Source organism: Antechinus flavipes, chromosome 5, assembly GCF_016432865.1.
Source record: "Antechinus flavipes isolate AdamAnt ecotype Samford, QLD, Australia chromosome 5, AdamAnt_v2, whole genome shotgun sequence".
Lineage (NCBI taxonomy): Eukaryota > Metazoa > Chordata > Mammalia > Dasyuromorphia > Dasyuridae > Antechinus > Antechinus flavipes.
In genome coordinates this window covers 190,809,194-190,836,366 of record NC_067402.1, presented here as the reverse complement: position 1 = coordinate 190,836,366, position 27,173 = coordinate 190,809,194, and the positions used below count along the sequence as shown (strand labels likewise).

The 27,173-nt window shown below is 34.4% G+C and overlaps 1 protein-coding gene across 1 annotated transcript; it reads right to left on the bottom strand.

Moving 5' to 3' along the window:
* Window positions 1-27,173, bottom strand: HEBP1 (heme binding protein 1). The gene is made up of 4 exons (XM_051961289.1): window positions 26,970-27,173; window positions 14,193-14,331; window positions 11,170-11,350; window positions 1-472 (listed from the first exon to the last, which is right to left on the bottom strand). The coding sequence occupies exons 1-4, from the start codon at window positions 27,045-27,047 to the stop codon at window positions 301-303; spliced, it is 570 nt and encodes a 189-aa protein (XP_051817249.1). The 5' UTR covers window positions 27,048-27,173; the 3' UTR covers window positions 1-300.

The following is a 27,173-nucleotide window of genomic DNA, read 5'->3' as shown; positions in this document are numbered from 1 at the left end:
TTCAATTCAGTAACAAACATTTATTAAGTGCCTATTATAGACATGGCAATGTGATATCACAGGAATGCAATTTATTTTAGTTGTACAATGTCCCACCCAGAGAAAGGAAATCTCAAAAACAAAAAATAAAAACCAAGCCCCAAAGACCTGGAAGAATACAATATTGTACTGACTTGGCAGAAAGTTATGTTCTGTATCTCCATTCCCCTTTCAAAGTTTAATCTCCAGTAGAAATTACAACCATTAAACTAACTTAAAAAACCCATTTCCTGGAAGACTGGAGTCTAGTGAGTCATTGACTCACTTTTTTACCAGCCAGACTTCATTACGTCTTCCATAAGGCTTCATGGGAGGGTCATATCCAGCACAGAAGTAGAAATCAGTCTGGTAGTTTGCTGTTCCTTCCAGGACTGAGCGTAGCTGGGCTGCATGAGACACATAATCGGCTTCTTTAGCATAACCACCAAACAGCCTGTGGAAAAAAAATGATGAGGGACTGTGTTGAGAAATGGCATTCCCCAGCTCTGACAACCAAAGGATGAGGGATCTAGACTCATGGTTGGCTATTTTTATGAAAAATATGGGAAGATGAACCTCCCCAAATTCCACAGGGAGCTGTCAGGAAATTTTTGTTATGGTCTCTATTAATCCCATGACCATAGCTTTTCCCTGCTCTGCCACCTCTAATACTTCCTTTAACTTAGCTCCTTCTCTTTCTTGGATTTTTCTCCTCGGCCATCTGTGGGCACCAAGTAAAGAGAAACATCTGAGAGAAGTGAATTCAGAGCTGTAATGGCTATAGGCCCAAAGCGAGTTTAGTAACTAAGATTCCTACTAGCAGCTCTGGACCTAGAATCATGCATTAACATCTGGGAAGGGCCTTGAGACCATTTGTACAATCCCCTCAGTTTATAAGTGACTTATATAATGATTCATTTCTTTGAAAAAGAATCTATACAATCTGAATACTGTCATGAATTAAGGTTCTATGCTCTCCATAAAGAATGAAAAAAATTATAGTAATGCCTCAAATAAGGACATTTCTTATATTAGTTTTGTGGCTAAAGGATTGGAAAATATGATGAATTGAAGCCTTCCCTTTCTGATTCTTACTGCTCTTTTACTTTAAATTCTCTCCAGTGACCTAAGTGTATCATATCACATGTAGGGTTCTGTCTATTCTCTGAACAATTCTCAGAGGAATTAGGAGAAATTTGTATTTCTAATGAGCTTTTATGACTCAAAAGCCTATTTATACTGAGCAGATTCTAGCCAGATATATTATTTTTGGTGGAGCCATACTTGTTCTTTTACAAGTGCTTAGTCATTTTTAGTAAGAACTCAACTATTTGATTATTGAGGTATATGAGAACATTCAATATTTCATCCTAAATGGAATTTGTTATTTTAACATCTGGGCATGGTTAGCAATCTTGGAATATTACTATCTCTGAGAAATTAGGTTGTGAGTGACCCATAGGAGAATAGAAAAGATATATGGTGAGTCTAAGTGACTGCAGCATATTTCCAATGGTGGACCACATTCACATCATCCCTGAGGAAATACAGAAAATGAGATAGGTTGAACCTGTCCATAGGAATGGACAGATTCACTGTTACTCTTGAAATGGAAAAAAGACTTGGGGAAGGGGATTCTTTATCTGAGATCCACAAATTTCAGTTGGTCCATGAACTTGAATCATACAAAAATTTCATTTTTATTTTCATTAACCTCTAATGAAAATTTAATATTTTGTTCAATTACAAAGCTAGGCTACATTTGTTATTTTAATAAGGGTCCTATAGGTTTCACCAAACTGCCAAAAGGGTTCATGACAAAATAAAAAAGTTAAGAACCCCTGATGCATAAGTCATCAACAAGCATTTAGTAAATGCCTTTTATATTACAGACACTGCACTGGGTTTTGGAGATATTTCAACACTTTGGTGGATATTTTCTTAAAGTATCTATGGATAGATGTGGACAAAAATGGCACCAGCTAAGAAAGAGGCTTAGGAGTCAGAGATCTTGGGCCAGACATCCTACTTCTTACTCTGGAAAGTTCCATAATTTCCATGAGTATTCAGTGTCTTCATCTATAGAAGAAAGAGAGTGAACTCAATGACCTTGAAGATCCGGTCCACTTCTGAATCAATGATCCTATGGGTGAAATACTATTCATTCCCAATAGAGGTAAACCCTCCATCCAGTGACATATTGAAATAAAGTAAAGCTACAGAATATATACAATTGAGATGTTTTCTTCTATAGAGAAGAGAAGACAAATACAAGAAATAGATAGTGGATGAGGGCAAGTTGACATTCATCTTTATGAAATAATATGAGAAAAAATGGACTGAAATGGTTCTTAAATGATTCTTAAGGGAGACTACACTAAACTACAAAGTTTGATGTAAAATCTTGAAAATGCTTTACTAACAATCAGAATTTAAAGCTGGGTAGGACTTTAAAAGATGTCTGATGGCTCATAAACTCTTAAGATCTCTGTTAGGTATTACTCAGGGTCTACCTTGAACATTTTCAGCCATGGAAGAAATGTCTATGATGACCTCAGAACTATCTGAAAATAGTTCTAATTGTTAGATAGTTCTTCCTTATATTGAGGTGAAATAACCTCCCAGAAACGACCACCTATTAGTCCAAATTCTCTTCTTTTAGAACAAACTCTAGGTTTCATCTTTCTCACATAGAAGGAACTGAGAAAGTTTGTTTCCTCTTGGCAAAGCCTTTATTCCATCGGTATCAGAGAAGGACATGGTGGAGGATTTTAAAAATGTTATTTATTATTATAAATTTGATTAAAATATATATTTTTAAGCAAAATAAGCTCATGTTCATATAAAAAGACTATCTAATAATTAGCCCCTGTCAATTTACAACTACATGGCAATAGTATATATATACCGATCAAACCATGATATGCTAAAACCCAGATAAGTAAGTGAATTATTTGAACATTTCAACAAACATGTCTGGCTCTATTTTTCATCACTGTCCAACTCTTTGGAACATGCATCTTCTTTAGAATTCTCATAGTCATATTATGAACCTAAACTCATTATAAATAGGATTTTTAAAATTTATCTCTGAACTGCATGCTATTTACATAAATAAAGGATTTGTGATTTTATTCTAGAAAAATGCAGAAATTCCCACTATCACCTCAGATCCCACTTCATCTACAGCTTAGGAGATAAGTCCCATGGAGGTACTTAAGAGCTTTGTTCGGGGTCACACAGTTGGTAAGTATCAAAAACATGTTGTGAACTCAGGTCTTCCTGGTCTTGAAGTCTAGCATTGTTTACTACATCAGACTGCCTCTGCTTAAGAATGTAGAAATTCCATATGGGTCCACCTCACAAGCACGCTATCCACTAATCGTCAACCAACAAAAAACCCTAGCCTATACAATATTGGCTTCCAAATGCAAACCAGCAATCTTTGAAAGCAGCAGGATGTTGCATAATTATCATTCAGTACTTGTACATGAAAGGAAATCCATTTGTGCTACTGACTCAGCTTACGATGATCTTGGACAAGTAATTTCACCTCTCTCTGCCTCAGCTTCCAGTTTATGAAATGGGAATAATAGAGTACTTGCTCCTTTCCTAATTAGTGAAGATGTTTTGAGAGTAAATTAGATAATGCCTGTAAAGTTCTTTGAATTCCTTGAAATACATACATGCATATATAAATTACAAGGCATTATTATTTATGTCTGTTAACAGGTCTATAAATCTTCAAAGATGTTCTCATGGGTCATTCTATTTTACCTGCACCAATGTCATAACCTGGTGTGAGTAATAAATAATTCAGTGACCAAGAACACTAAGGAAGAACAATAAGCCATAGATTTTGGAAACATAAAGGAAAAGATTAACTAAAAAGAGAAAGTCATTACAGATACTTCTAAAAGATAAAATTATACAAAAGAGGTGATAATAACTAGTGGAAGTGATGGGTCAGTGGTAGGGAGAATGATATCTGGGGGCAGAAGTACAAAAGGAAAAAAAATGTAACAGAAGGAGTGTGATATAATGGAAAGGATGCTGAATTTAAGAATTAGAAAACCATAGTTTGAATCGTAGCAGTCCTATTCCTTCCCATCTGTGAGTCCTTTATGGAATTGGGCTAGGTGACCTTCAAGGTCTCTTCCTACTCTAAATCTATGATCCCACATTCCTTTAATTATAATCCTAAGAATGATTTTTCCACATGAAGCACTCCAATGCTAATTTTTTCTATACTTATAAAAATTAATCAAGAATTTTTTATGAAGTACTCACTTTGTAACAACGCACTGTAACAAAAACAGTACAAGATTAAATATTTATCTTCAAAAAACATTCAATCTAGTTGGGAGGTTAAGGTGAATATATGATTAAATGGTAAAATTATTGAAATAGACACAACAGAGCTCATCGAAAGATTTGCAGTCATCTCTGTGGGCTAATGTAACTCAGGGAAGGCTTCATGGAAGAATTGTGACCTGACCTAGAATGAAACAGTTGTTCTCACTCTTAAAAAAGGATCAGGAATTAATGGGAGATACTTGAACAAGAAGTCTTTACTGCTTACATTGCTTTTGTTGATTACTAGAAAGCCTTTTACTTACTTCTGCATTCATGGCTTAGTCATTTACTGCAGATGTACAAAATGGATCCAAGCATAGTGAGGATATAGTAGTGTATTTAAAGTCCACATGGAAAATTATTTTTTATTAAAAAAAATACCACCAAAATAATGTTTAGAACAATTGATATATAAAACCTGATGTCTTCCTGGAAGATTGTTTATGCTTGTTATGGTTTTGCCTAACTCTATATTTATTATCATCATTTCTGAACAGAACTGAGTTTGACTTCAAGCCAACAAAGGATTCAAACCAAAACATCCTATTAGTCACTTGGTATACATGGATAATGTCAACTTACATGGCTTTACTGAAAAACACATTAAGCAGCTAATGTATCACATGGAAGCTCTCTTCAATATGAAAATGTCATCTGGATCTAATAAATGTGAAATTTTCAAGCAAGAAAAGTAAGAGACCAATGACTTTAAGTATGAATTGAGAGAGGTCACATAGAACCAATAAATAAAGGCAATACCACCAAAAATCTGTTGGAAAGTCTGAGGTCACTAAAAGCAAAATCCAGAAATGATACTTGATAATAAAATGAATATAAAACAGAACTTGATGTCTCAGATGATTTTGAAAATGAGATGGGCACAGTTATATTGGAATTCAAAAAAACACTTTTTGAGTTTTATGGCATAAACCCAACTAGTAGATGGATTATACTACAAATGAATAAAATTTTCAAACCTGGTATCTGTTAAAAATCAACCTAAAGAATATATTCTCTCACAAAATTTGGCATAGAGATGCTGGCATACAATACCCTGGTTGTATTTACCTACATTGCAGTTATACCTCCACAATGCTACAGACAATAGTTTGACTTTTGAGAAAGTTACTAGTTTTACTTCTACTAACCCTATATTACCACATCACTACAATGACATCACTGATTACAATGATAACATGTCAGAATTGAGCTATCCTGACAGTTTAGAGATTGAATTGAATATCTGCTAAGAGGACTCCACCTATCTCCCTAAGTTGTGTTCAAATCAGGAACACAATCATCTAAAGGTAAGTATCTAGCATATAATTTTCTTTGGTTGTTTGAACATAAAGTTCTTAACTTTGTGCATATGTGTCATGGACACTCATAATCTTATGAAATAATATTTAAATATTTATTTAATTTTAGCAAAATATTTAAAGATGCATAAATAAAATACATAGGATTATAAAGAAAACAAATTATATTGAAATAAAAATGTAATTTTTTTCCCACTCAAGTTCATGGAGCCTTTGGGATCTGTGGCCCACAGTTTGAGTAACTACTGTAACAGATCTAGTAGATTCTTAGGAGTCAGATATCTGTAAATTTTTTCCCTATTTGGTCTTCTTTGCTAATTTTTCCACTGTTATGACTAGAAATGAAATGAGTCAAGAAAATAAAGTCACGAACCTGGAAGTATACTTTTTAGAATTAGAAAGAAAGGATGATAGTACAGTATGTCTGTAGCGAAATGATCAAAGAACTTCGCCTAAGGATATTTACATTCATCTGTTATAAGTGCAGATGACATAGTCGGGATCTTTTTTTTTTAATTAATAAGATGACTTCAAATGTTCCCCACAGCACTATTAATATTGAGAGCACTTACAAAATTATTAAAAAAAATTAATAACATTTGTAAATCAATAGTCCCTCTACTAAGCAGTCACAATTTAGAAAAATGACTTAAGAGTATAGTATTTCAGCAATGACAACTTATCATCTAATTAATTCCTTTAAAAAGTAACAATTCTGCTCAACCTTTTAATCCAATTCTGCTTTTCATAGAAACGAGAAATGACAAGACTTGTCCTACAGAGTAGGATATTGTGCTTGGTTATGCAGTGCCACTCGGTGGCTATTTGAAGAATGACTATATGTGGTCAATCTGACAGAGGAAATCAGAGGAAATCTTCATAAACTTGGTTTTCCTCTGAAATTGGACTCTGAAATATTTTGGTAGAAGATAGATGTCATTTCCTTCTAGGTTTTCTTAACAAAATCCAATTATCACTTTTATTCGAACTCATTTAATATAACCTTCAGAAAAGCAGACTCTATATGCAAGAGAAGTCCCTGGGTTCAGAAAAAACTTTCTTATTTCCTTTGTTAAAATCAAATAAAAAAAGAAAACAGATCAAAAAAAGAATCCCTATCTCCTTCAAGGTTAGTTTAAGGGCCACTTTCCTTATTCTCCCAGATTGTACAGTCTGTCCATTGTAGCCCACAAAATTATCTTAGATTTAATTTATGTGTACCTTATATATACATATTTCCCTCAATAGAACATAAGTTTGAAGTGAAGGACAGTTCTATTTTTATCTTTGTATCCCCAGTGTATAGGGTAGTGACTAACATATCATAGGTGCTTAAGAAATTTTTTATGAAGAAAAAAGAATATGAGAAGTAATGAAAACAAAATCATTTGTGGGAGAAAAGAGAATTCAGAACATTGCCCAATGAAAGAGAATGGAACAGAAGATTCCGTATGCATACATTCACAGGAAGGCACCTTTTGGTGACTTAGTTAGCTCAGATAGGAGGTGAAGGAGGACAGAACTGATGTGGGGAGAAGTTTACTTCAGGTGTGGCTTTCAGGAGGAGAAAGAGCATCAACTGCTAGCTTAGTGTAAATATTCTTGCTAACTAGTGTGCTAAATTGTTTTTGTTTTGCTTAAAGGAGTGGAAATGCTATCACAAATGAAAACATAGTTAAAATATTTCACAATCTTTAAAAATATTATTTTAAAAGTTTGTATCCTCTAAATTTCTTTGCCCCTAAATAATCTCTGATGGCCCTGACCTTGAAAAAGGTGGGATAGGAAAGAGTGACAAAATATATTGTATCCCACTATATGAAAATTCTCTGCCTTATCTCTTCCCCAATCCTCATGTATTCAAAGAGAAGTGAAGCAATGTACAGACTAGAGCTTCATGCTCCAATATATTCTCTACATCACCAAACCTTGAACTGGAAGAGAGAGATGATCAGCTTTTATAAAATTTTGCTAGAATTCAGTTCTTCTGCCTAAGTTAAGGATAAATCTCTAGATATACAGATGTATATGTATATATATATAAATCTATATCTATAGATATAAACTAACATGCATTTCAAAGTACATCTCTAAATATACTGACATAACCTCAGTGCTGAGCACATAGTAAGTGCTAAAGAAGATTTGTAATTTGCTTAAAAAGTTACTCAATTGTAGACAGCCCTTGATTCAGCAGTACCAACTATAATCAGCATATATACAAAATATTTACAGTAGCTCTTTTCATAGAAAGAAAGAACTGGAAACTAAAAGAGTATTTGCCTATTGGAGTATGGTTAAGCAAATCATGGTATATGAATATACTAGAATATTATTTTGCCATAAGAAATGACAAAATGACAAATAGATTCAGAGGAAACTGGGAAGACCAAATGAACTTTGAAGACAAAAAGACGAAAGAATTAATACAGGGTAAAATGAATAGAAATAGAATAAGCACTTATACAATGACAAAACATGACAGAAGAAATCAGCTTTGAAAAACTCTGGAATTGTGAGCAATGCAATGATCTATCAGAGAACTAGATATGAAACAAACTGCCTACCTCCACCCAAAAGTGATGGACTTATAGTGCAGGATAAGACACTTTTTGATATGACCAATGAGGGATTTTGCTTCATTTGACTACTATGAAGGTTTTCTTTTTCTTTTTTTCATTAGCATTTTTACATATTACCAACAAAGTCTAGGAGCAAGAAATAAAGGAATTCCATTTAAAATAACTGTAGACAATATAAAATATTTGGGAATCTATCTGTCAAGATAAATCCAGGAAGAACATGAACAAAATTACAAAACACTTTTTACACAAATAAAATCAGATCTAAATAACTGGAAAAATATTAATTGCCCATGGGTAGGTCAAACCAATATAATAAAAATGATAATTCTACCTAAATTAATTTGATTATTCATATCATATCAATCAAATTATTAAAAATGTGTTTTATAGAGCTAGAAAAATATTAACAAAATGTATCTGAAAAATAATTTATTTAATTATTAAATAAATAATTCATTAAATGATTAATTATTTAATGGGGAAAAACTGCAAAGGAAGATAGTCTAGCTGTGCCAGTTTTCAACTATATTATAAAGTGGTAATCATCAAAACAATCTGCTGACTAAGAAACAGATTGGTGGAATGGTAGAAAAGAATAGATATACAATACACAGTACTAAATGATAATAATAACCTTCTGTTTGATAAACTGAAAGACCCAAGCTTTTGGGACAAAACCCCACTATTTGGCAAAAACTTCTGGGAAAACTAGAAAACAGGAGGCAGAAACTAGATATAGATCAACATTTTACACTTTATAACATGATCAAAATGGGTACGTGATTTAGACATAAAGGATAATATCATAAACAAATTAAGAGAGTATGGAAAAGCTTACCTGTGACCTCTATGGAGAAGGGAAGAATTTATGACAAACAACAATAGAGAACATTATGAAATAAAAAATGGATGATTTTGATTATTTCAAGTTAAAATTTTTTTTGCACAAACAAAATTAATGCAACCAAGATTAGAAGGAAAGCAAAAGCTGGGGATTTTTTTCTTTTTCTTTTCTTTTCTTTTTTTTTTTACAAGTATCTTTAATAAAGACCTAATTTCTCAAACATATAGAGAACTGAGTCAAATTTGTAATATAAGTCATTTCCCAATTGATAAATGGTTAAAGGATATGGATAGATAGTTTTCAGGTGAAGAAATCAAAACTATAGACATATGAAAAAGTTTTAAATATAATTTTGGCTAGAAAAATACAAATTAAAACAATTCTGAGGTACAACTTCGTACCTATTAGATTGGTTAATATGACAGAAATGTGAATTAACAAATATCAGAGGGAATGTGAGAAAATTGGGACACTAATGTATTGCTGGTAGAGTTGTGAACTAATTCAACAATTCTGGAAAGAGATTTGGAACTATATCCAAAGGCCTATAAAACTTTGTATATTCTTTGCTCCAGTAATATTATTACTTGGTCTTTATTCTACAGAGATTGCTCATCTAGCACAGTATTTTCTCTGATGAGGGCCTACCATGCTGGGTAATCCTATGCAGTGTCTTCCATGTTAAACAACTGTTTCTAAAGTTCTTAAGAGATACCTTAAGAGTGTCCTTAAGGTGCTGTGCTCAATGAGCAAAGCAGAATTGAATTAGCCCAATGGAAATGGGAAATACATAAAATTAGAGAAGCTATCCCAAATATTCATATGGATTGTTTGTGTCTGACTTGTGGGCGAGTATTCTGAACTCATATTAACTGTAACTTGATTCTAACATAGTGATGTCATTTTGGTCCTCTTCAAAAACAGAGGACAGCTTATCTTACAGAAATTTAAAAAAAAAAAGGAAAAAGAACCTATTTGTACAAAAAATATTCATGACAGCTCTTTTTGTGGAAGCAAAGAATTGGGAATTTTATTCTTTTTTTTGACTTTCTCCAGTTACATGTTAAAATATTTTGTTGTTGTTGTTGTTGTTGAACCTGTACATTCATTTTTAAAAAACACATTTCTTTACGAATCATGTTGGGAGAGAAAAATTAGAACAAAAAGGAAAATCATGAGGGAAAAAAAAGAAGAAAAAAGGAAAACAAAGTGAACATAGCATGTGTTGATTTACATTCAGTCTTGATAGGTCTCTCTCTGGATGCAGATAGTATTTTCCATCCAAAGTTTATTAGTATCATCTTGAATCACTGAATGGCTGGGAAGAACCAAGTCTTTCTTAGTTGATCACTGTACAATTTTGCTGTTGCTATGTATAATGTTTTCATAGTTTTGCTTGTTTCACTTAGCATCAGTTCATATAAATTTTCCAGGCCTTTCTAAAATTAGCCTGTTAAAATTGGAACATAAGGGCATGTCCATCAACTGGAGAATGACTGAACAATCTGTGGTTTATAGTTGTAATGGAATACTATTGTATTGTAAAAAATGATGAATTGGATGCTTTTAAAAAAACCTGGAAAGACTTACATGAACTGATGCTAAATGAAGTGAGCAGAAAGAAAAAAACACTGTATACAGTAACAACAATACTGTATAATGATCAACTGTGAGTGAATTAGTTGTTCCCAGCAATACAATTTCAAAGGGCTGCTGATGAAAAATGCTATTCATTTTCAGAGAAAAAAAACTGATGAGCATGCTATTTTTCACTTTCTTTTTTTCTTTTTCTTTTTTTAATCTACATTTTCTTTCACAACATGACTAATTTAGAACTATACTTTGTATGATTGCACATGTATAACATATCAAATTGCCTACTGTCTTATAGAGAAGAGAGGAGAGAAGAAAGGAGACATTTTGGAATTCACAATTTTAGAAAATTAATGCTAAAATTGTTTTTATGTGTAATTGGAAAATAAAATATAAAAAATCATCATTCCAAGAATTAAATTCTACTTCTTTTCTCTGACAAACATTCTCTTACGTGGAATAGACAGTCATGCTTTCCCTTTCTTCCAACCCAATGCTTTTATCATTCGGAATTGGAGTATCAGCTTGAAATTGGTTTGGAATCCGGAACCAGACTTTAATTTTCTTCTGCAGAGTGCCATCCTCATGAGGGAATACAGCAAAAGATATAGGGGAAGTCATCCCCATCCCAACTCCTAAAAATGGAAAAAAAAACCCACAAGGACATGGAACCAAGCTAAATATTAATTATAGTACTCAGTCCTATTATGACATTAAATATTTTTTAAAAACTGGTCATTGATACAACTGCATGGGGATAATTAATTATTTTAAAGTCATGAAAACATAGTTTCTTTTCTTGTAATGGAATTGATGCTGACTATTTTAAATATAAAATTCATATATAACACTGAATGGTATAGTTGTAGAGTGTCTTCTATGTGTCCAACACCATGATAATGGGAGGCAAAATAACACAGTGGATAGATGGATGATCTTAGCATCAAGAAGAATGGGGGGTTAAAGTCCCACTTAATACATGCCCAAGATGTATGACCACAAGTACTTATTATCTTAGTACCACAACCAACCCTTTAAGAACATAAATGACAAACATGCAGCTAAACTGCTTCAGTGAAGGGTGTTTCCATGCCAGTACTATACAGTTAAATAGACTGATAAGACCACAGATCTATACCAGCCCCTCCCATGAAAAAAGCCTTCCAATAACCACCATATGGTGCAATCTTAGCCAAAAAATATTCAGACTACTATTTTATGCATCTAAACTATAGTTTGCATAGTACTTGATAGTTTAGAAAATGCTTTCAAATAAATTATCTTATGCCAATGCTCAGAACAAGTATTCTTATCTCCATTTTACAGATGAGAATAGACATTCATAACATGTTCAAGATTCCACAGACAAGGAAGAGTCATCAGGATTTCCAACTTCTGCTACAAAACACCTTCCATTACAAGATAATCTCATTATGTAGAAGAAAATATTTTTACAACTTCCTGGTGGTCAATGAATTCTTTGAAATCCTTGGTTCTTAAAATGATTATTTGTAATTATAGATAATTTATTAACCACACTAGGTTAGTATGACGTCCAGCAGCAACCTAAAAATTAAAATGGTTCCTTTTTTAAATCTATTTTGATGTCCCAATTTCTGGTTTTCTGCAAAGGAAAATCCATACTAGAAGGTACAAATTATATCACAATTTCACATATAGATAAAGGAAATTCTGATTGTTTTGTTACCTTTTGGTAAGAACTTGGTGGTTCCTTGTATTCCTTAATTTTTTAAAATCAATAACTTTGATAAAAGTTTAAGATGCTGTATTTCTCACCTCTGTGGATGACACAAAACCAAGAGGAGCAACTAACATGCTGAATGACAGAATCGGGATACAGATAGCTTGAAAACTGAATCCAGTGAAATTCAATGGGGATAAAATACCTTATGTTCAGAAATCAAATTTGCAAGGGTTAGCTGGGGCTTGATGACTTTTTTAAAGGAAAAAAAAACCACCAGGGAACTTAGGAGACTAGAAAATCAATGTGAGTCCATAGTGTGGTAAAATAGGCAAATAATTTAATCTTTGGCTATATCAAGGAAGATATATGGCCAACACTAGGGAGGTAGTTGTATTTATTCTAGTCAGATCACATCTGGAGCGGTATGTTCAGCTCTGGGTATCACATTTTACAAAGTACATTAATAACATGGATAGGTTATCAATAAGTTATCACAGGAAAATTAACAGGATATTAAAAGGCATAGAAATTATGGCAAACTCCCTTTTCAGGATGAACAAGAGTCATGTTTATGAGTCCCATGGGAGACTTAACTTTTTCAATCCCAGAACCACCCTAGGACTTCACTGTCCTGACTAATGATTGCCTCAATCTCCCATTCTTTACAGACCTGATTTTCACTGTTTCTTTCATTTAACTTTCAGAGCATCTTTTCCACATCTGACTTGCCACCTATGTTCCTTTCATTCATTCATTCATTCACTTAAGAATCAACTGAAGGAACTAGTAATGCTTAGAGGAGAAGAAAGGACTTGGGGGGAAAATGAAAATTGTTTTCAAGTATTTGAAGGGAAATAATTTTTTTCATAGGACAGAACTAGGTATGATGGATAGAAATTAGAGGGACAATTTTAGGTTAAATGTAAGAAAAACAACTTCCTAACAATGAGTTGTCCCCAAATTGGTTGGTAGTGAGGTAACGGGTTTCCCCTTACTAGAAGATTTTTGAGGAAAGGCTAGATATCATGTGTAAGGTATATTTTAGAGGGATTATATTCAGATATGAATTGAATTAGTTGGCTTCTAATGTTCCTATCTAACTCTTGAGATCCTGGAGATTATGATTCTGTAAAGAAAAATAATCCTAGTAATGCTAAAGATAGCCTTAAGAAATTGAATTATTACTATCCACTTTACACTTTATATTGATTGTTCTACTTTGTCACCTTCTGCTACTCCCTTTGATAGTAAACTCCCATCAAACTACTCTCCCTATCTGAATGTTATTTAATTAACCACCTGGTATTAAGCAAATAATCCTAAACCCCAACCTTCTCTCATCCCTATTATCTCTATCAGAGAAAGGAACCATGGTTTTTGTAGCTTCTAGGGCCTTGTACAGGGTCTAGAATGTAACAGTTTTTTTTTTAAGTAAATGCTGCTGATTGGTAGAATAGTCATTGGTTGTCAGGTTTTATCCTCCTACTAGATCCATGAGAGGAGGGACTATGTCTTTGTTAAGCTACTTCTCCTATAATACAAAACTATTTCACAATAACTCATTGAATCAAAGTGAAGTCAGCTCTAAACACCTTTCAATGCTTTTCCTAATGAAGTATTTCCTTTAGTTGCTTTGATATGCCATCAGCACCAGATTTCCAATAGCCACCAAACAGCAATTTTGGCTGCAGAAATGAAATAACTATATATTTTGCCAAACTCTCATGGGCAGGTGAAAGCACTGACAATCTGGATCTTATCAAGCCACTTACCTTTGTCATTCAAGCCTCCAACATACTTCAAAATTTTTGGCATGGCTTCCTTTAAGGCTTCATCAAGGGGCTTATCGGTCACTTCCACAGTAGCAAACTTTCCACCTTCACAGGCCCTTTCTTCATAGGTCATCTCTTCCTAGGGAGACAAAACACTTTATAATTAAGTAATAGTAAGCCTCAAACTATGATCTAGCTGGGCAAAATAAGGTTCCATCTATATGAGACATAAACCTGTAGAGGACAATGATGGATGGAATGTGAAAAACTTGAATGACGAGCCCTCTGGGGATGCCTAAAGAGTAGTCAACATTTATTGGCAAGTGTCTCTGAGGCTTTAGAATGAGAATAACATGAAATCTATAACTCCTAACTCTTCTCCATTTCCAGTGATAGGCCATCTTATTTAAGAGCACTGTTATTATTGCTTCCTCTTTAGCTTTATCTCAGACCTATATTTATTTTTTTTGGTAGGTTAGAGATGAACAATCATTTTAAAGATGTTTTCATATTTGTTATGTTGTGAAAGAAAAATCAGAACAAAAGAGAAAAACCACAGGAAATAAAATGCAAACAAACAAGAAGTGAAAATATTATGCTTTGGTCCTCATTCAATCTCCACAGTTCTCTCTCTGGATGAGGAAGGCATTTTGCATCCCAAGTTTATTGGAATTGTCTTGGTCACTGCATTTCTGAGAAGAGTCAAGTCCATCACAAGTTGATCATCACATCACATTTGTTTTTACTCTGTACAGTGTATCCTTGGCTCAGCTCACTTAACTCATTAATTAATTACATTACATTAATTAATGTATTAATGTAATGTACAATGTAATTAAATACATTAATTAATGTAAATCTTTTCAGGCTTTTCTGACATTAGCCTGCTCATCATTTCTTTTTCTTATTTCTTTATTAAAGCTTTTTATTTTTCAAAACATATGATAGATAATTTTTCATCATTAACTCTTGCAAAACCTTGTGTGGCAATTCCCCCCTTCAACTCCTCCCCTAGATGGCAAGTAGTCCAATATATGTTAAACATGGTAGAAATATGTGTTAAATCCAATATATGGATACATAGTGTACAATTATCTCGCTGCACAAGACAAATCAAATCAAAAAGGAAAAAAATGAGAAAGAAAATAAAATGCAAACAGACAACAATAAAAAGAGTGCAAATGCTATATTGTGAACCACACTCTGCTCTCACAGTCCTCTCTCTGGGTGTAGATGGCTCTCTTCATCACAAGATCATTGCAACTGGTTTGAATCATCTCATTGTTAAAGAGAACCATGTCCATCAGAACTGATCATCATATAGTCTTGTTGCCATGTACAATGATCTCCTGGTTCTGCTCATTTTACTCAGCATCAGTTCATGTAGGTCTCTTCTCCAGACCTCTCTAAAATCATCCTGCTAGTCATTTCTTACAGAACAACAATATTCCATAACATTCATATGCCACAATTTACTCAGCCATTCTCCAATGGATGGGCATCCACTCAGTTTCCAATTTCTAGCCACTACAAACAGGGCTGCCACAAACATTCTTGCACATAAAAGTCCCTTTCCCTTCTTTAAGATCTCTTTGGGATATAATCCCAGTAGAAACACTGGTGAGTCAAAGGGTATGCATGGTTTGATAACCCTTCAGGTATAGTTCCATTTTGCTCTCCAGAATGGTTGGATCCATTCACAATTCCACCAACAATGTATCAGTGTCCCAGTTTTCCCAAATCTCCTCCAACATTCCACATTATCTTTTCCTGTCATCTTAGCCAATCTGACAGGTGTGCAGTGGCATCTCAGAGTTGTGTTAATTTGCATTTCTCTGATCAATAATAATTTAGGACACCTTTTCATATGACTAGAAATGGTTTCAATTTCTTCATATATTTTTAAAAAGTCCATTTATTTCTATACTCTCTAGTGTTTTTAATAGGAATAGGTACTGGGTTTTATCAAATGTTTTGTCTGCATCTATTGAGATAATCATATGGTTTTTATTAATTTGGTTAGTCAATTATGCTAATATAGTCAATTATGCTAATAGTTTTCCTAATATTGAATCAGCCTTGCATTTCTGGTATAAATCCTACTTGGTCATGGTGTATTATCCTGGGGATGACTTTCTATAATTTCTTAACTAATATTTTATTTAAGATTTTTGCATCAATATTCATTAGGAAAATTGGTTTATAATTTTCTTTCTCTGTTTTCATCCTACTTGGTTTAAGTATTTCTTCAATAAAAAAGGTAGACTGCCTCACATCTATGTCTATGAAGACTACAAAGATGCATGGGAAGCTATATGGCCTGATTCAAAGTGAAGTAGCAGGTTCAAGAAAACTCTCTTTTTGTATGTATGCACACATACATATAAAACAACTATAATAATCCAAATGAAAAGAATAGCAACAAAAAGTGAATGCTGTGATGTTATAATTACCAACCTAATTCCAGAAGTAAAGGTGAGAGGATGCATCACCTGCCATAATTTACAGAGGTAGGGATCTGAGGGTATAGAATATTGCATATAATGGCAGATTTAATTGATGTGTTGCATGACAAAGGGGGATGGTGAGCAAAGGTGGTTCCCTTGGTGAACCTGTTTTAAAAGGACAACTAATCCTCAGAAAGTTAGAGTTAGATGTCAGGATTATAGGAATTCAGACCCATCTCAGACACTTACTAGCTATGTGACCTTTATTTACCTCAGTATCTTGCACAGTTGTAAGGATCAAATGAGATAACATTTGTAGTACTTTTACTTGGGCAACATTTTCTCTTTTGAGATTCAATCTATCTAAATTTATCACCTAATTCCAATCCTTGTTATCTACCAACAACCAGGACATGTTTCCTCCTTTATCACCAAGTTCAGTGCTAGCTTACTATTTTAATCCTTATCCTGATATTGGGGAACATCAACGTTTATGTTGGTACTCCTCCCACTTTCTCCATTTATGTAGCGATCACTACCTATTCCTCTCCTCCCTTAGCTAAAATAAGCATGGTCACATTTTTTATTTTATCTATAAGTATTTCATCCCCATGATCAAAAACTCTGAACTGCCTTGATCTAATAATAATCTATATTCATCCTTTCCTTATGATTTATTCCTCCTAATTTTATTCTTTATCTTTACCGTGCCATTGCCAACAATATTTGTTTCAGACCTTCTTTTAAAAGCATCCATTCCCTCCATCCTCCAAGATGAGGCTTTCACCTCATACTTTATCGAGAAAATCCAAATAATTTACTATTATCAACTCCTTTTTTCTTCCTCTTTATCACACAACCAATTGCCTTTACCTCTCACTAATTCCTTCTTTATTCCAATCTTTTTTGAAGAGGTATTTCTCACCAAGGCTATATTTACATGTATCTTTAATTCTATTTTTCCCCTATCCTCTTAAAAAACACCCCTGAAAATATTCTTCTCTTCTCTCTAATTTCAACCTGTGCCTAATGACTCCTTACCTATTGCTTATAAATAAGAACAATTTTTTCCTATCCTTAAAAAAAAAACAACAAAAAAACCTCACTAGATCTTAGCATCTTCACTTATTCTTATCCTATGTTTCTCTACTCTTTTTAAATGAAACTTCTTGAGAAAGTCATTGATATTTCCTGCCTCCACTTTCTTTTACTTTCTACTTAACCATGTGACATCTGACTTCCAACCTCAGATGAAACTGCTTGCTCTCCAAAGTCAGCAATGTTCTCATAATTGCTAAATCTAATTTCTTTTTCTAAATCCCTGTGTTTGAGCTGCTACCCCCAAAGTCATTTATGATCTCTTAATTGCTAAATCTAATCTCTTTTATAAAGCCCCATGTTTGAACTGCTCCCTCCAAAGGCATTAATGATCTCTTAATTACTAAATCTAATCCCTTTTCTAAATCCCCATCTTTCTTGACCTCTTTCTAGCATTTGTCTCTGTTGATCACCCTCATTCTCTCTCTCCAAGTTTCCAAAACATTGTTCTTTCTCTTGATTTTCTTCCAAGTTATCTGATCACTCCTTCTCATTCTCCTTATTGGATCATTATCCATATAACATCTAATTACTGTGGGATATTCCTCAAATGTCTGTCTTAATCTTTTTCTATACTCTCTAATCAGGTGATCTCATCAGCTTCCTTGGTTTTAATTATCACTTCCATTCAGATGACTCTCAAGTCTATATGTCTATTTTTTGTCTCTCTGAGCTCCAGTCCTTTATCACAAACTGCCTATTAAAAATTTAGACATTTCTTGTGGATCAAGGCATATTATTTTTTGTTGTTTATTTTTTCTTTCTCGTTGTTTTTTCCCTTTTGATCTGATTTTTCTTGCACAATATGACAAAAGATGGAAATATGTTTAAAAGAATTGTATATATTTAACTTATATCAGATTGCTTGTTGTCTTGGGAAGTGGGGGAGGTAAGGGAGGAGGGAGAAAAATTTGGAACACAAAATCTTGCAAAAATGATGAAAATTATCTTTACATGTATTTGAAAAAATAAAATTCTATTGAGGAAAAAAAAATAGATATTTCTAAATGCGTGTCCTGCAATGCAATGCAACTCAAACTCAACAAGTCCAAAGAAGAACCTCTTATCTTCCTGACCTCTTTTCCCCATCTTGTGTTTACTTATCCCCCATCTTGAATTTACTTATCATTATTGAGAACACTACTATTCTTCTAGTCCCCAGACTCCCAACCCTAGTACAGATTCTCATCCTAATATGACCATCCCCAAATCTTTCCCAACTCCAATCTATCATCCACACAACCACTAAAGCTATTTTCCAAAAGCTCAGGGAAAAAAAAAAACTTCCTTTCTCTCTTCCCCATAATAATTCCCTTCGAGATCAAATATAGACTTCTTTATTTGATAAACGCTCTTTCATACCTTTCCAGTGTACTTAGACATTACTCTTCATGCTCTACAATTCAATCATACTAGTCTACTTGTTACTCCTTACACACAAGGCTCCCATTCTATGCTTTCCTACCACACTTCCATTTCCAGGGAATATAAAGAAAAATAAAACAAACAAACAAAAAACCTAGACCCTGTTCTCAAAGAGTTCACAATATAAAGGGTTAGAGAATGTGAATCTCTGTGCATACACACATATGCATGTATGTATAATAGATACGCATGTATATACTGTATATATTCATGTGTATGTGTATATTTGATAAATGGATAATAATTCCAGAGAAAAGGCACTGATATTAAGGAAGACCAAGAAAGACATGCTGCAGACATGGGATTTTAGCTGAGATCTCTAGGAAGCCAGGGGAGAGAGGTAAAGAGGGAGAGAATTCTAAGTCAGAAGATGGTTGGAGTGTTTTGTGTGAGGAAGAACAAGGTGGCCAGGTCATTGGATATTAGAACATATGCAGGGAGTAAAATGTCTGAAGTCTGAAAAGATAGGGAGGGGCCAGTTGCAAAATCAACTGCTTCATTTTATAGATGAGAAAAGTGAGAAACAGGAAGGTAAAATTTCTTCTGTTATAGAAGAAATTTCTGTTTGGGGTGAAAAGATAGATGAGCTCCAAGATTTCTCCCATGTCTCAGATTTTATGCCAATAATTATAATAGTTCATATTTGTATGAGTAGCTAGGTAGCACAGTAGATAGAATGCTGGATTTGGAGTCAAGAAGACCTGGGTTCAAATTCAGCTTCAGGCACTTACTAGCTGTGTGACCCTAGATAAGTCACTTAACCTTCTTTGTCTCAGTCTCTTCATCTATAAAATAGGCTAGAAAGAAATGGCAAATCATTTAAAAATCCTTTTTCTCTTTGTCAAGAAAACCCCAAATGGAGTCACAAAGAGTCAGACATGACTAAAACAACTGAAGAACAACAACATATTTATAAAGTAATCTAAGCAAAGTACTTCTTTCACAAGAATTCTAGGAGGTCACTTTAGAGATGAAGAAATGAAGGTTCTTAAGAGAATTTAAGTGATTTTAATGCAAAGAGAAAAATTTGAGATCCATATTAATAATATGACTCTGGAAGGGCATACTTTATTTAAAAAGAACATTATATGTAAAAGAGGTGTATACTCATGAGGAAATTCAGGAATCAAATAGTGGCAGCATGGTGGAAAACATTGGGTAAAGATCAATACAAGGGGTAAATACAAGAGCCATATTATCATTAAAGTATACTACAGACCATTTGATAAGAAGAAAATGGATGAGGAACTCAGGAAATAGATTGCAATACTGTTAAGAAGGTATAATATGACATTGATAAGACATCAATTATCCAAATTTTTTCTGCCAAAGGAATAGTTAATAATTTCTTGATTTACTTTAATCATAATATTATCTTTCAAAAGGTAAAGGAGAAGTTTAACCTGCTTTTTATTAACAAGGAGGGAATGACTGCTAAGATAGAAAATGGTGAGAACCTTTGAGAGAGCAAACATGTTTTAACAGAATTTGTGATAATAGAGAAATAAGACCCTAGTCTAACATGTTTCATCAATTTTGAGGAGAGAAGATATTAAAGAATTTGGAGAATAAACTCTATAGAACTTAGGTTAAGAGAGTTGGGAAATTCTCAAGATTGATATTCTGAAGATACTAAGAGAAATAATTCTAAAAAGGATACAAAAGAGAACTATCTAATAAAACCAATAGAAATGCACAGTAAATTAACTCATTGTTCAACAAAGATGTTTTTAAAAAGAGGGAATTTGAGGGATATGCATTTATATGGAACCTGCCATGTGCCAGGAGCTGTGCTAAAGGCTTTTTCTTTAAAAAAAAAAACATTATTGCACTTAATCCTTACAACATCTCTGTAACATAGGTTTATTCTCATTTTGCAGTTGAGGAAATTGAGGCAGATAAGTATCTTACTCAGGGTCAGAGCTAGTAAGTATCTAAGACCACATTTGAACTCATATCTTCCTGGCTCCAGGCTATATCTAGATTTAGATCAAGGTCTAGACATATGTATGTATATAACAGATGAAAGAAAAATGAGGTAATGTAAGATGAAAAGAAACTGAAGTACATTCCTAAAAGAAAAGTGTCAGAAGTATAAAAATCTAGTCTGAGTTGAAATTGATGAAGAAAGTCTTTAAAAAACCAAAAAAGGTATTTTTAAAAGCTGTATTGAGGAAGAAAGAAGCATCAAAGAAAGGATGGATTGGTATTTGATGTGGATAGGACAGTAGGAATGCTGGTATCTTTATTTTACTTTTTTTCTCTGCCACAGAAAACAGTTTTTGGGAGTGGAAGGGATATAATTTTTTAAAAAGCTAATAGAGAAATCACTTCCATAATGAGGTGGAGAATAGCAATAAAGGAGCTAGCTGCCCTTACTGAGTTCATCACCAGGCCTAGACAGAATCAAAAGTACTGAAAGAAATGTCAGGTGTGATTGCAGAGTTTCTGCTTGAGAACTCTGAAAAAGCAGGGGGAAGAATAGAAATGCTGCAGAATATGAGATAAACAAATATCCTAATTTTTTAACTTAATATTTTGTTTTCACAATTACATGTTAAAAAAATCCTAATTTCCAAAAAGTGATAGAAAGTAAAGTCTACAAATTATTGACTAGGGGGCTTGTCTTCATAACTTGTTTTCCTAGCAAAATTCTGGAAGGTACTATTAAAAGGAAAATTAGAATGGGAAGGCAAAATAAAGCAATGGAAAGATCATGGTCTTTTTCTATTTCCTAGGATTGTTATGGGAGTTAAAAATTAATATTTGTAAAGCAATTAGCACAATTCCTGGCATATTGCATACATATAGTAAGACTCTATGCCTTTCTTAATACAGCATAAATCAACTTTTTTTTGAAGGGGGGGGAGGAAATCACACTCACTTATATTGCACTTACAGTTCTCCAAACCCCCAAGTCTTCCTAATTCTGCCCCTATGAAGCTGTTTATATATTATTACAAGGCAGCTAGGTAATGCAGTGGAAAGAGTACCAGGCTTGGAGTCAGGAAAAGTTTTCTTCCTGAGTTCAAATTTGGTTTCCGATTTGTGTGACTCTGGGCAAGTCACTTCACCCCATATCCCTCAGTTTCCTCAATAGTAATATGAGCTAGAGAAAGAAATGAAAATCATCCTACTATCTTTGCCAAGAAAAACCCAAATGAGGTCATAAAGACTTGGACGTGAATGAATAACAAAATATATCCTGATATCTTATTTGATTTATCCTGAAGATTTGTCGAGCTTTTGGAACCATGATTCCATCATTCAATGTGTTAGTTGTTCTTATCAATTTTATAAAATTTGCAAATTTGATCAACATGACACCTATACCTTTATCCAAGCCATTGATAAAAAATATTAAACTAGACCAAGCACTTGGTACATTCCCTTAGGGACTTTCTTCCAAGTTGACATTGAATCACAAATTTCTCTGGCTACCCAATTAGTTCCAAATGCATTTAACTGAACCATTGCCTGGTTCACATCTTTTCCTCTTGTCCAGAAAAAGGGGCTTTTTTTTTCAATTGCTTTGCTAAAATCTAGATTAACAATGTTGTAGTATTCTGCTGCTCTAACCTAATTTTTACAAATAGAAACAAGTTTATTTTGATATGACCTGTTCTAGAGATAGACATATTGGCTTTATAATACATCCTTTCTAGTTTTTGTCTAATTAGAATAGGTATTTTAGAACTAAAAAGGATCTAAGAAGCCATCTGCTCTAGTGTTTTCATTTTAGAATTGAGGACACTGAGGCAGACAGCTGTTAAGTGACTTGACCAAGATTGGATTTGAACTCGATTCTTCTTGATTCCAGGTCCAGCATTTTATCCATTGTTCTAACCTAGCTGCCAAAATAATAATTTTTAATAGGATATGCATGCATAGCTGGTAGCTATTTTTCACAAAGCTGTCGCAAGAAGGAATAAGGTGTTTGTTTTTTTTTTCTGCTTGACCCCAGATGGGAAAACTAGGAGTACTACTGCAGAATCAGATTTACATATGATAAAAAGCAAAACTTCCTAATAATTACAACTATTTGAAGGAGGACTGGATGTTGGAAAAATTACCCATGCATATGCTTTGTAAATTAATTAATTAATTAATTTAAAAAATAAAGTGGACTGATTTGACTCAAGAGGCAGTGGATTGTCCTTCACAGTAGGTCTTTATTAAGAGGATGGCTAAATTGTTAGGGATATTGTGGGGTGAATTCTTGACCAAGTACAAGTAAATTCTGTGTAGCCAATATTTGTGCTTCAAAAATCATTGGTAAACATATTTAACATATATAGGACTGCTTGCCATCTAGGGGAGGGAGTGGAGGGAGGGAGGGGAAAAATCGGAACAGAAGCGAGTGCAAGGGATAATGTTGTAAAAAAAAATTACCCTGGCATGGATTCTGTCAATATAAAGTTATTATAAAATAAAATATTAAAAAAAATCATTGGTAGTAATTGCAATGAACTAGTGAGTACTAGCTAGTGCATTGCCAGGAAGGAGAACTGCCAAGACTTGTGCCTTATGACCCTCGATACAGTGTTTTTGATCATTGCACCCCACTGCTTATCTAGCTACTCATGGCCAATGCAAGACATTGGGCACAGTCCATAAATTGGCTGGGGTGAAACAAGTGTATAGTGATAAGGCCAAAAGCAACATATGCTCCTCCACCTATCCATGGAATCAGTTCTTAACATCTGACTCTGAGACCCGGCAGAGAGGGGAGGATTAGGTTAATGGCACATTGGGAAAGAAATATAAGGAGAGGCTTATAAGGAATAGGGAAAAGTCTTTTGGACTCGTCTAGCTCTTTTCCAAGGTGCTCTAATTAGCACTTTCTGCTGTCCAGTTTAGAAAACTTTTCCTACAACTACCTCTTAGAGTAAGTAAATGCTCTTCTTATTACCCCCTTTCATGGAGGAAAATAACTGTAGCTGAGACTTGCCCAGTCATACTTCTACATAAATGTTTGTTGACACTGTCTAGTGATCTCAATCACTATCTGTAATTACTACTTTTCTGTGATGGGATATATAATTTGGGTAGAAAGTCCCAAGCCTACCCACATGTGGCCCCTATACAGTGTCCAGAGCACACAAATATTTGCATGAGAGAAGCCAGAAGGCAGATATGAGGGGACAAAAATCTCCACTTCACTCTACAGCAGCTGCTTTTGACTCTGCTAAAGTTTCTGGAACTAGGAAAAAAGTAAAAAAGTCACTGTAACTAGCAATAAGATCTTCCATATACATAGTTGCCAAAAGAAAAAGGCAAGAGAAAATGAAACCAGAGTGAAGAGCTAAGAGATAAGATTTAGATAGTCACCTAAGTAATACTTATTACTAAGCATATCTCTGCTGATAGTACATCACCATTACTCATGTGACAGTGGAGCTACATGGGGATAGCTTTTAATTAACCAATATTACCACGAGGAATATAGTCTGTGGAAAAGCCCCAGCTTGCATGCAAAAGAAAGAACCATTGTCTGACTCTAAGTCATTAATAAAAGAATGATATATGGATAATGTCCAATTTGTCTTTTTTCTATTGATGGCAACACTATCTTCCCAGTTGCCTAGAATTGAAGCTACAAAACCATTTAGAACTTTTTACTATCACACCATACATCCAATTCCCAGTCCTGTCAATTCTATCAAAATAGTATTTCCTGAATCTATTCACTCTTCTCACAGCGCTAAACCTTATGTATGTTCAACAAAACTACTGCTCTGGATTATTGCCACAGTTTTCCAAGTGGCCTCTCTGCTCCTAGTCTTTCCTCTCTATGTCCCAAGATGGCCTGAAAATCTTTCAAAGATATCCTGAAAAATCTTACATGGCACCCTATTGCCTATAGAATAAACTACAAACTTCTTGGTTTTTTATTTATTTCCTTCTGAAATTAGGAAAACCTGAATTCAAATTTGATTCCAGACAAATTTCTAACTGTGAGACTCTGGCCAAGTCACTTAATCTGTTTCTGTTTCCTCATCTATAAAATAGGGATATTATAGAACATAACTCTGTAGCTAGTAATACCAGCTTTCAGGGAAGATAAAAAGAGACTATAATTGTAAAGAGCTTAGCACAGTGCTTGATACACAATAAATGTAAAATACTATATGTCTATACACATGTATGTACATTTATCAGCTACTATTTTCATTGTTGTTTATCTTGTTTGTTCCTGGCTGTTTGTAGATTATCTCCCCATTAAACTGGGAGCTCTTAGACAACAAGGATTGTGTTTTGCTTTTCCAGGCATGAATCCTGGCACAGAATAGGTGCTTAATAAATGTGCATTGACTCTTTAATAGGCTTTAAGAAGGCCTTCCTAATCTGCTTCAAACTACTGCTCTAGCCTGTGAATTATTCTCCTTTATGCATTGTTTTCATTTCTGCAGCTGCTTCTGTCCCCTTCAGATTTTTCCACACTTGTTCACACAATGACTGAGAATGGCTCACTCTAGAACTGACCAGCTGGCCAGTCAGTCAGTCAATAAACATATTTTAAAACACAGCCTAAATGCAAACTCGTTAAAATTCTGCATTTCTTCATGATCCAACTTCTCCATGAAGTTCCCCAATATCTCCAGTTCTTCCTCAAATAGTCCTTAGACACTTCCTGTCCTCTTTCTCTTTCTGTCATCTTCTACTTGGATTTTATTTGTTTTTAAAGAGACACTTTCAAAAATGAATGTTTAAAATTTTAGTGACATATAACTGGGGGAAAAGTAAAACACTTTTTTTTAAGGCATTTTTGGGGGTAGCTGAGGAGAGAGGGGGAGCAGCTAGGTGGCGGAGTGGATAGAGCACCATTCCTGAAGTCAGGAGGACCTAAGTTCAAATCTCATCTCAAATCTGATCCCAGATCTGATCTCAGACACTTAACACTTTCTAGCTGTGTTGTGTAATCCTGGGCAAGTCCCTTAACCCCAATTGCCTCAGTAAAAAGGCATGTCCAAACCTCAATGGTTAAGTCTTTAGATCAGGAGTCAGGAAGAACTTGAGCTGTACGATCCTGGAAAAGTCATTTGTTCTCTCCTGTCGTTTTCCTCCTCTGCATCGTTAGAGTTGTTAATAACACCTAATCACTAACCCTTTGCCTGCCTCAGTTTTTTTATCTTTAAAATGGGGTTAACAAGAGCACTCAGGTTTGTTTTGATCATCAAATGGGATACAATCTCTAAAAAGCTCTGAATGCTAACTCGGGTCATTATTGCTTGTGTTAGTGTAACTTCCACAGGTTGTAGGCCCGTCAAGGAAAAGGAGTTCATAAAAATTTCTTCTTTGAATTTCCAGGTTCTTTTTCAACATTTAATATCTGTCTCCCAGTCAGAGTCTCTTTCGGATTCTGTCTCGGTTAATAAAAAAAAGGTCGTCGAACTGCAACCTTTGCTCCCCAGAGTGGGCAGTCTTTACAGGTGCCATTGCAAGAATATACAAATGTCCAAGACTGCCTAAACGGAATTAGTATTCTCCATTCAAACTAAAAATTGCATCTAAATCAATGTCTTCCTCATAAAGACTGTGTCACTTTCCCTAAATGCAACTCCATTCACAATGCAAATGGAGAATATTCGGGCGCTGATTCCAGAATTTGACCTGAATCTTTTAAGACAAAGCTTGGTCTCCCCACTCCGCGTTTCCCCGACCCTCAAGTTCCCTAAGCCCCAGAGAAGAACGAACGCCTTCCCCAAATTCGGTGGTCAGCCTCAGCTTCCTCCTTCAGTCTCTAGTTCCTGATTGGAGGGAAGTGAAGGTTCTCTCCACTTTCCTTCGAGCCCGGGCTTCCTACCTTCCCTCCCTTGCTCAGGACCTCCCAGGGCCAATTCTCCACGTTCCCAAACAGGGAGTTCTTTATCATGCCCAACATTTCGCCTTTGTGATCAATCCGTCACGTCCCGACTGTCATTCACAAGACGCAGGCACGGAGTACGCTGTTTTCAGCGTTCAGATCAGCTCCTTTTCTTCCCTGCCCCCAGCGCCCAGCCTCGGCAGG

Bases quoted from the DNA above. Each gene is read 5' to 3' on its own strand.
- HEBP1 (XM_051961289.1), bottom strand. From the start codon at position 27,047: ATGTTGGGCATGATAAAGAACTCCCTGTTTGGGAACGTGGAGAATTGG. The intron at 11,351-14,192 runs GTAAGTGGCTTG...TTCCATTTTTAG, and splicing joins TGGAGGCTTGAATGACAAAG to GAGTTGGGATGGGGATGACT. The intron at 473-11,169 runs GTAAGAGAATGT...TTTTTTCCACAG, and splicing joins AGCATGACTGTCTATTCCAC to GCTGTTTGGTGGTTATGCTA.